This window comes from Sander lucioperca, chromosome 5 (assembly GCF_008315115.2).
Source record: "Sander lucioperca isolate FBNREF2018 chromosome 5, SLUC_FBN_1.2, whole genome shotgun sequence".
Taxonomy (NCBI): domain Eukaryota; kingdom Metazoa; phylum Chordata; class Actinopteri; order Perciformes; family Percidae; genus Sander; species Sander lucioperca.
Window position 1 is genome coordinate 37,559,019 of NC_050177.1, and position 10,824 is coordinate 37,569,842.

The 10,824-nt window shown below is 40.3% G+C and overlaps 1 protein-coding gene across 3 annotated transcripts; it reads right to left on the minus strand.

The window, feature by feature from the left end:
• Positions 1-362: 362 nt before the first annotated feature.
• Positions 363-10,315, minus strand: nlrc3l (NLR family, CARD domain containing 3-like). Of its 3 annotated transcripts, none has more exons than XR_004103964.2 (13): positions 9,912-10,315; positions 9,264-9,461; positions 8,580-8,672; positions 7,066-7,234; positions 4,700-4,847; positions 4,395-4,487; positions 3,489-3,841; positions 3,197-3,403; positions 2,847-3,022; positions 2,299-2,572; positions 1,625-1,840; positions 660-1,172; positions 363-619 (listed from the first exon to the last, which is right to left on the minus strand). XR_004103964.2 is itself a non-coding variant. In XM_036001439.1 (13 exons), the coding sequence occupies exons 1-12, from the start codon at positions 9,935-9,937 to the stop codon at positions 774-776; spliced, it is 2,352 nt and encodes a 783-aa protein (XP_035857332.1). In that variant the 5' UTR covers positions 9,938-10,315; the 3' UTR covers positions 363-670; positions 755-773. The 3 variants fall into 3 exon arrangements, 2 of the variants coding, with proteins under 2 accessions (XP_035857332.1, XP_031149184.1); XM_036001439.1 differs by having other exon boundaries at positions 363-670; positions 755-1,172; XM_031293324.2 differs by having other exon boundaries at positions 363-1,172.
• Positions 10,316-10,824: the final 509 nt, after the last annotated feature.

Below are 10,824 nucleotides of genomic sequence, written 5' to 3' on the forward strand. Positions count from 1 at the left end.
ACCGTTGAAGTTTGGTGATATTTTTAGCCTTTTTAGGGATACAAAATAGCGATTTGTTTTTACGTTCCCTGTGCCCCGAGTACTAGCGTGCTAAGCTAATCAGCAGTCCACGCTAGCTTCTTTCAAGCTACAAACACATTCGATTAGCATGAAAACATGTCCCAGAGAGCAACAGAGTGGGTACACATCTGTTAATAACCCCTAGGTTCGTTTTGCGCCGGAATTGTCCTTTAAGGATTTTTTTTGTTACTATTTTACTATCTTTTTAATTGGTGCCTTTTCAGTTCAATATTCAATAAAGGAAAGTTGAAAATAATTCCCTTACATTTTTTTTTTATTCAACAAGCAGTATACTGTAAGCAGCAGAACTGAGTATACTTTAATGCAAGTAAGTCGCAAGTCATAACATTGTTATATGTTAACGTTATCGCATATTTTCCTCATATCGCAGCCTTTGTGCTCAATGTAAGACATGACAGGCATAATGTAGTATCGCATAAACGCCACTGTACCGGAATGCATAAAAAAAAAAAACAATTTTTGTCTTGTGCACATTACTGACACAGACTCAACTAACGCCTATGGTAAGAAATGTAATGTTATCAAAGCTAAAATAACAAAGATTTAAACAGGTCACTTTGAGTTCTGTTGTGTTTTCAGTGTTTTAAGCATCATACTTTGATCACTAGTGAATTCTATGAAGACATATAACAGAGCATCCTCGTCTCTTTTATCCATCATAGCCATATAAAGTGATGCAATCTAACCCCAACTCACTCATCTTCCTGGGTCATTTCTCTAAGGCACTCCTTTAAGTTTTCCACCCGGCCTCTATTGTTTTCTTTTTCAGCAGTCTGTATCGTCTGCTCCAGCAGCCGCTGCACCTCATCCAGTCCACCCACCTTTGGCGCGTTGTGGGGGTAGAGACACCCACGCAGCTGACTTCCGTGGCAGTCCGGGTTAAGCAAGCCACACAGCAAGCGCAGGAACATGTCGTAGTGGCCCTGCGGGGAGCCGAGGGTTCGCACCAGGGCACACTGGACCAGGCCTACTGCTGATTTGGTCTGATCCTTGAATGTAAAGAGCTTGGGCTTCTGCAACAACGCACAGTCTAGAACGTTCTTGGACTCTGTGCGAAACATCGTGAAGACGTAGAGAGCGGCCATGAACTCCTGGAGGAGAGAAGACATGGGGTGATTTTTAGGATGAATCCTTTGTAGGTATCTAGCCTAAGGACACGTCTCTGCTAGGTGGACCTCGAGCAGCAGCAGCAGCAGCAGCACGGTTTATTTAGTGTTAATAAAGACCCAGTGAAATTTATTTTCTTTCTTTTTTAGTTCTAATCCTGTGTCCCTGTGTTAACTGTTCGGGTATCTCTTGGTATTTCAAAATGTACCGTTTCCTTTTCTTGTTCAAAGGTTAAAATATTTGTTATAACTCATCTTGGTGTATACATCCATTTATCTAATCCAACCTGATTTGGGACAATTAGCTAACATCATGCAAAACCTCTCGACGTTTGTGCTTGTGGGTTAACAACCTTGAAAAAACAAAAATGTTAACGTTAACTGCAAAAAGTTTTGAAATATTGAGACATAGGTAGGAGAGATGAAAAGAGTTTTACCTGTAAGCTGTAGTGTACAAAGCAGAACCTCGTCCTCCCATCCGGGGCCGCAGCGGGGAGCTCAGTGCACATGCCGGAATACACCGCCACTTCCTTCAACTTCAGACTGCACTCCTTCACGTCCTCTTCAAAGAACACACTGGTATTCCTCTCCAGCATCTTGAAGGCCATCTTACCCAGCCTCGTCAGGAATTGCTTGTCGTCACTGGACCATTTCTGAGTAGAAAGGGGACAATGAAATGAAAATGATGAAGTTAAAGTTAAGCATGTTAATAAGCTTTTCTTGACAAAATCTCTTTTTGAACAAGCTCCATCTTTGATTTTTTTTGTTGTTGAATATTATAAACTCCATAAAGACATTCATTTCAAATCAACTGTAAAAGACTGCATCAGGTGGTTCAGGCATTTATTACACTGTATCCCCCAAATCAAATTTTAACTCTTGATTAGTAAATATCTGCTAGTAAAAAATAAATTACAAAATTTCAATTGCATTCTAGTACCAAATAAAAAACAACTAATGGGTAATTGAAAAGTTTAAACAGAACATTTGTGGCCCCATAGCATTTTATTTACGTACTTGAAAAAAGAAAAGTGAATGGCCAAAGTGAATTAAGTCACTAGGAACTATGACATAACGTAGACAATAAAAGACACAGACAAACGCATGTTACCAGGTCATTGTCCGGCATATCATAGTAGAACTGCAGCCTGCGATTGGTCTGGACAGTCATAATGCTGACGAAGAACGGCGTCAGCCTGGGGGGGTGCACCCCATAGCCCCGATAACGGAAGCAGCGCTCGAACACTGTGGCCACCATCCAGCATACAAAGGGTTGTCGAGCGAGCATAGAGAGTGTCGGTTGGCGTTTGTAATGTGCCACGATCTGGGCTGCTCGCTCTGCGTTGCAAAAGCGCATGGTCAGGAATTCATCTTTCATCTCATCACTGGAGAAAAGAGGGGGGAAAAGGATAAAAACTGGGCTGAAACAGAGAAGTTAAAAATAATTTAACTTATATTCTGCTGTTGAACCATTTCAGCCGTTTTACTGTACATAAACATATTTACAGGATGGCATACACGCCAAATAGACACACAATGCATAAAAACAGCAGCAAATACAATAATAAAATAAGCAACAAAAAAATAAATACTGATGCACACAAAACCGACACACACACACACACACACACACACACACACACACACACACACACACACCTGAAGCCCTGTATTTCTGTGACAACGTCTATGAATCGCGACGGTATCTCTGAGACAGCCGCTCGTCTCCCCAGGATCCAGACGTGGGCACCACGAAGCACAGTACCTCGGATGATATTCACAATCAAGACGTCAGGCTCTGCCTTGGTGTGATTGTCATTTATCACTGGAGCATTCTGAAGAGAGAAAAAAAAAAGGAGAAAAAAAGACAAATATATCAGTTTTCGGTCATCCATTTTGATAAGCCTTTAAAACATTCCTCATAAATGTATATTGTTGGTTATCTTTGGTAATTCTTTTACAGTTACAAATGTGAATGGCTCTCAGGTGTATGTGTGCAGATGGGATACCTCCCAGTCCAGAGGAGCTAGGTAACAATCAAGTGAGTCCATTATGATGAGGAATTTGCAGTCCTCTTCCTCCAGGTATTTCATGTCTTTGCAGTCAGGATAAAAATATTCTATCACTTCCATGATGGACATCTTCTCTGAGAGAGGTTTTTTGTTCCGCAGGTACATGAAAGTTCGGAATGAGAGCTTGATGACAAACTGCAGATCCTGAGCAAACATGAACAGGAACATGGTGTCAGGTACAAAAAAACAAGTCAAAAAAAAAAAAACTTCAAAATGTTTGTTGATATACCTTATTGGCGCGCAGTTCTGCCCAATCCAGGCAGAATTTCCCCACAGAGACAGACATGCCAATTCCTGGAATCCCAGTGGTCAGCACCGTCCTCACCGGCTTGCCATCTTCCTTCTGTAGTCGGAACAGGTTGTTCACGCCCACAAAGGTGTCGGCACTGGGGACCTGAACAGGAGACGGAGGGGAGGATAGGAGCTCATGGAAGGGGTCAATTCCTCCATAACCACAGGTGGAAATATTGGGCTGAACGTAGATGTTATCTAGAAGATTCTGCTTTCCGGCTTGAACGATCCCCTCACGGATGACTTGGTGTTTACCGATCAAATACTGTTTCAGGTGAAAACGGACCAAAGCTGGTGGTGGAGAAACATAAAGAGGAAAGTGAGAACACTTCAGTACGTGTAGTTTGGAATCTGGATCTCACATTGTGAGGAATAATCTTTCTGCTACACCACCTCTGTGCCCAAGTTATGGTAGTCTCTTGTTGCTGCACACATTCTCACCAGAAAAGACATGCCACGATCGACCCTAAACCTGGGATCCTGTTCTTATTTTGTTTTTTTAAAGTGTAGGATAAGTAACGTTTTAAATCACATGGGAGACTTTTTTTTTGTTCCCTTTGAAACTGGTATCGAGAAGCATTTAATACTTGATTAATTACACCTTTCCTTCTGGAAAATAATCGTATATTTTGTGTAACTTTAGACCTGTAATACACCCACACAAATTCATAGAGAAAGCAGTCTATGCTCGGTTAAATAAGCTTTTTGAAAATAGTATGTGAAGCAAATATAAGTCAAGTCATCAAAAGTTATGAAAATGCAGCCTCAACATTCAAAATACCTCAGAAGAAACACATTTTACCAAGTATTAGCGCATGTGTTGGGATAGAACCCATTTACTTGCCTCTCCGGCACTTATTCCGTAGTTCGTCTGCCTCTGGTTTCTTGTTGACATTTTCTAGTGTACTTATTGTATGCAACAGGGAACGATCCTGGCCTGCAAAACAGAATTTTAATAAAGAAATAAAAAAATAAAAAAAACAGTAAGCAAACACTGACAATATATCAGCCCCTGTGTACTCCCCAAGGCTGTATCATTATTTTTATTTTCAGTTGATCAAGTTCAAGTTCACTTGACAGCTGCCAAACAGTCAACATGTGTTTCTCTCAATTCTGAGGTCTATTTGTACTATAGCTGTGTTTTCTTACCAAGTGTCTCCAGGATCCTGTCCACAAAATCAAGAAGGTCTCCCTCATTCATCTGTTTCAGGGTTATTTTTGTTTCCCACTGGTAAAACCACATCTTAAATTTCAATAGCTCTTCCCTGTTGAGGCTTGTCAAAGTATTCTGGATACTCTGCATACAGAGAGAAAGGTATAAAACACAAGTTAACATGTTGCCCTTGCAGAAATGATGTAGGCAGCCTTTGGGTCATATTAAGGTGAAACAATTACATTTTCTATCATATATTAACAAATTTGAGAAAATTGGTTAAAAACAACAAAATGATTTGTCCATCCATCCATTCATCAACCGCCTATCCGGGATCGGGTCGCGGGGGTAGCAGCTCCAGCAGGGGACCCCAAACTTCCATTTCCCGAGCCACATTAACCAGCTCTGACTGGGGGATCCCGAGGCGTTCCCAGGCCAGGTTGGAGAGATAATCTTATATAATAGTCCTGGGTCTTCCCCGAGGCCTACTCCCAGCTGGACGTGCCTGGATCACCTCCCTAGGGAGGCACCCAGGGGCCATCCTTACCAGATGCACAAACCACCTCAACTGGCTGGCTTAAAATTATCTGTTAACTTTTAAGTACTTTTTTATAATGTAATAAATGGAAATGATGAAGTTTATTGTTGACAAATACAGTTAAACATCAATAGGCAAATGTACTATTATTGGGATGTATCACAAACAACAAACAAAGTTAAAATGCATCATCGGGGGCCCGTTTCAGGAAGGAGGTTTAACAAACTCTGAGTCTAACCCTGATCTTATATTAGTTCAATCAACTCAGAGTAGGTTCACTCAGAGTTAAGCACGTGCACCACCACCATAAAAAAGGAAGCATGAATGGAGCCATGATACTATGATTCACCATGGCAACTACCACAAAAAAAATCAGTTGGCGTACTTCACCCCTCTGGAACTGGAAATTCTCATGCGCACATACAATAAGTTTGAACCATAGACTGTTATGAATAGGGATGTCCCGATCAGGTTTTTTGCCCTCGAGTCTGACTCCGAGTCATTTGATTTTGAGTATCTACCAATACAGAGTCCCGATCCGATACTTCTATAATATATAAAAAAAGAATAGAGAAGAGCGAAAAAACAGATCCAGGATGTTCCTTATTTTTTATTTAATTCACCTTATTTTAACATTCAACAACTCTGTTAACAAACTTCTGTTACATATCTCACAGTTTGCTATGGCAATGTTGTTGTCATCAACTTTATAATACCTCCAGACCGCAGACATACTTGCGCTTTCCGCTTCAAGCTGTTTCCGTGTTCTACTTTGCCGGCATTTAACCAATAGCGTCTCTGCAACAAAGTGATGTCATTGCTGTTTCTGTGTGGAGTCAAAAGGGTCTAACTCTGTGCCACCGCATAACTATAGATGTGTTAAAAAATAATGAGAATATATATACATATGTATCCGAGTCCTGATCGGGAGGTAACGTCCGATTCCGATCGAGTCTGAAACCACGTGATCGGGCCCGATTTCCGATCACGTGATCGGATCTGGACATCCCTAATTATGAACATATATTTTCATAAAAAAGCAACACGCTGCTGCTGCAAAAGAGTGTGAATTGCCATGGGAGAAAATTGCTGCTCGAGTCCATGCGTAAGTTCCAATATAGTGTAATAATTATATATTTAATCACAAGTATAATATTACTGGTGAAAACCGGTGGACGCTAGTGATATGAGGACAGATAAGGTATCTACATATCTGATGGACTGTAAAGAAAAACGATACCACTCAAATAGGTAGTTATCTGGAAATGAAAATACATCTATAGTCGGGACCTCAATATTACCTACCGACGTATGTTTAACTCCCTGCAAAGTAGGCTAATAATGGGAACGTCGACAAAAGGACGTGCCATGTTCGAGGAAAAATATGTTTTGTAGTCTGCCTAACAGAGTTAAAAAAAACCCAACCCTGTTTTTTTATTCATGCAGATGACAAAAATGCGCCTGATACAGACTGAATGAATGAATGAGGAAATGAAAGCGCGCTGTGTGTGGGAGGAAAACCTGCTCCCAACCAGGTTAGGTTCACAGGCTCAGTTACCATAGTAACTGACTTAACTGAGGTTAAGTTACCTCTCTTTCTGAAACGGGCTGGAGTTACCCCTCTCTCTCAGGTTTGATTAACCTCTCTTTCTGAAACAGAAAACCCAGAGTTTCCCCTCATCTCAGGGTTAACAAACTCAGAGTTTTCACTAAACCTGCTTTCTGAAACGGACCCCAGGTCAAACAAAGTACTCAGACCAAAACAACAACTTCTGTTAAGAAAGGAAAATATCAGGCATTGCAGTCCAACTGTGATGCACCAACCTTGAATAAATGGGGCAGGTCCTGCTCTGGGTGTAGTTCGCCTGGCTGGCTGTTCCCGTCAGTCTCATCATCTGGTTCAACAGGCTCAGGTGGCTCTGGGGAATCAGCCACCAAAACTTCATCTGGATCCTCTTCATCGACTTCTGAAAAATCCCCCAAATCAGAAGACCTGAGAGACAGGAAGAAAGGTGAGAAAGAGCTCTGTAAAATATTGTCCAAGGATCACCGTTTTGTCACATTTTGACTCATGTCAAAAACAAAAATTGCACATATCATATTGGCTAAAGTATAAGACAACACCCATTTTTGATAGAGATCTTTAAAGATATTTGGTAGGATTACAGGAGCTCTGGAGCCAGGTACAGTACCACAAACCATGGGAGTAACACTCATAATGTCAATATGGACAATAATACTGATAAAATCATAATAGAATAAGGAGTTTAAATGCCTTTTGGTCAGAAACTTTAGTGGCTTTACTCTATTTTAAACACTGAGGCTTTGATCAAAACTGTCATGGCATAAAAATACAGTGTATCAGTCTGTTAAGTAAGTGCCTGTTTTTGGTGCAAAGGTTCTGTGCTAGAATGAACTATTTGGTTGCATTTGTACAGTGACACTAATAAGTTTATGAACCCATGCTAAAGTTGACTAAAAAGAGGAATACAAAAAGTATCTTTTGGAAATTTATCTTAATGCCTTAATTTAAAAAAATGAGGAAAAATCCAACCTTTAAGGACACCAATTTTCTTTTTTTCTCAATGAAAATGAAACCAGCTATTAGGTTAACTGAAATAAAACCATGCCAGTCTCTAGGTATGGTGAAGGGTATGTGATGATGTGGGACTATTTTAATTCCAAAGGCCAAGGAAACTTCATCAGGATGCATAGTATCCTGGATCCATGAAATAACTGGCCTTTAAAAGTAAAAATCTGCCTGCCTCTATGGGAATTTAACATAGGGGTGTACTTACTTATGCCCCCTGTATTTTATGGAAGAACATTTATTTATTTATTTACAATACATTATTCATTCACAAAGAAAATTGGTGTCCTTAAAGGTTGGATTTTTCCTCATTTTTTTAATTAAGGCATTAAGATCAATTTCCAAAAGATAATTTTTTTATTCCTCTTTTTAGTCAACTTTAGCATGGGTTCATAAACTTATGAGTGCCACTGTATATTAGAGAGAACAGATACTGTAAACAATACAAATACTCTGTAAAATTAGTAAAGAAATTCTCTCTCTTTCTATTTTCCTCCCGTTAATGTGTCTTGTTGTTGTTGTTGTTGTTGGCTGTGTGTGTCTGTGTGAGTGTAGACAGGTATGTGATTCTGGGAGGGCACCGGGATGCCTGGGTGTTTGGAGGAATTGATCCCATGTCTGATGCTGCAGTGGTCCACGAAACTGTCAGGAGCGCTGGCAGGCTGCTCAGTAAAGGTCTGACTCTGCAAGTCACCATGGTCAGAGTAATGTATGTATGTGTGTGTGTGTGTGTGTGTGTGTGCTCCACCTGGTGTCAATGACAACAGCTCCCGGTGGTCTGGTCTGCTGCGTGGTCATGGTGTAGAGGGTCTCTGGAGACTCTGAGCGATTCATCTGCAACCTGGCAAAACATTAGGGACATATCTACCTGGTAAGACATGGTTAACCTCCTATAGGCAATTTCTAAGTCCCTAAAAGCAACCTTGCCCTTCGAAATATTACGCAGTGGACTCAGATATTTGGAGCAATAGAGAGCCAAACATTCTGGCTTCAAGAAATGCCTAAGTGTCTGAACTACCAGCTAACTGAACCAATAAGCATCAGGTAAGGACGGTCCAGACGGCTTCTCAAATGATTACACCCTTAAACCAAGTTTCATGGAAATTGCCTGCAAGTAGTCTTTCTGTAATCCTGCTAAACAAACCGAACCAAAAATATAACCTCTTTGGCATCGGTAATTAACTGATACCAAGGGCAGCATAGAAGGTAGGAAACCAAACTTGCGCATAGGAATTTTGTGAAAGGTTTCTACTGCCAGCTTTTGCCTGGAAAGGTGTATAACATGTCTTTTCTAAGGCACTTAGATTAAACTGGCCAGAGTACAGATCACAGCAAAAGTAAATTAGGCAGTTATGTGAAGCCTTACACCTTCTGTGGTAAAATGGCCAAAACACAGAAACATTGGGATAAATATCAAACGAAAACACAGTACCCTGTCGCTTCATGAGTAGTCAATTCAGGTAGTTGCACAGGGAACGGGGGAGGGAAAGCATCTGCAACCTCTTCTTCACTTTCCTTATCATCCTCCATCACATCACTTTCACTCTTCATTGAACCATAGCTGGAGGGGGGCCTCTTCCACTGTTTCTTCTCCTCCTCATCTTCCTCCTCATTCTCCTGTCTAAAGATGCTGAGGGGACGAAAAGGGGGTGTTAGTATGCAAGTAGGTGTGTGCCGACACGGTTTTAACTTAGTCCAATAAATGACAAGTAATATTTTACTAGGATACATTATAATATGATAAGTAGAGCAGTGATGTAATCAAAGTCTGGCCAAATAACGTTTGTTTGACAAGATGTGAAACTTTTGGCCCATAAGTGAGTTGAACTAACTCTTTGCGTAAGTGATTCTGATAAAGCAGTATAGCTACTTGAATATCCCTACATAAGTAGTTAATAACCTACTTGAGTGAATATAATACAGCGTTGGGTAAATAATCAAACAACTTAAGAGATGGGTCTTTTAGCTAAGCATTAAGGAAGTAGCTAGCTACAGTAACTTCGCTTGTGTGAAATGTCTTGTTAAAGTGACAGAGGATTAAAGATGGCAGGTGAACTCAATGCTGTGCGACAACACCCACCTTTCAACTTCGGTGTCTGGGTCCATGTTTCTGGTAGCAACAGACTCACATACCGCAGCTGTAGAACGGATGTAGCTAACTTATGTAAACGAAATCCTACTTATCGCAATAATTTCATATCCAAAAAAAGGAATCCACCGTACTGACGTTGTTGTAACGTTAATATATAGCTAGCCTGGCTATCGCTCTCCGCCGTTACGGTTATGCTACCATTAGTACTAAACATAACATGGTGTGTTTATGAATATATGGACGCGTTAGAAATTAACGTTTCCCAGCAAATAATCAAAGCGAACACAATAAACTATAAACTGCAAGGTAATATCAGAGGCCTTCCAGTTTAACTTATTTCCTCTTCGCTTTCTCAGTCAGTTCTAACTTTCGGCTTCTGCCAAAAGCAACAGTACTACTTCCGGACTTCAGAATAAAAGCATACTCTCAAATATGTAAACACCCATAAGCAGTCGGCACAAGAATGCGCAAATTATATATTAATACTCATCCTGACGCACACTTTACTCCAACTTCATCAAATTTGTACACGTGTATAAAACACTACATATACTTACTATCAGCTATACTGTATGATGAAAACATGTTTGAGCCCTTTTTAATCAATTGTAAAAACATCCTCGCTGAACTAGTCCCAAATTAGCCTGTACTTTATCCTCATGTTATTTATCTGTAGTTACGCAAGATCAAATAAAAAAAAAAAACTTTAGGCCCTCAAAGTCAGCCAAATTGTGGTGACATGACCAGTTGAAGTTTAATGCACAAATCAGATATCGTATTACACAAGTGTTACCACTGTAGACCCACTACATTAAAAGTTACATCATACTATCTGGCCAACTCTTTCAGTACATTTAGCCTCCACTTGAAATGTACAGAATTTCGAATATAAATTACAGTC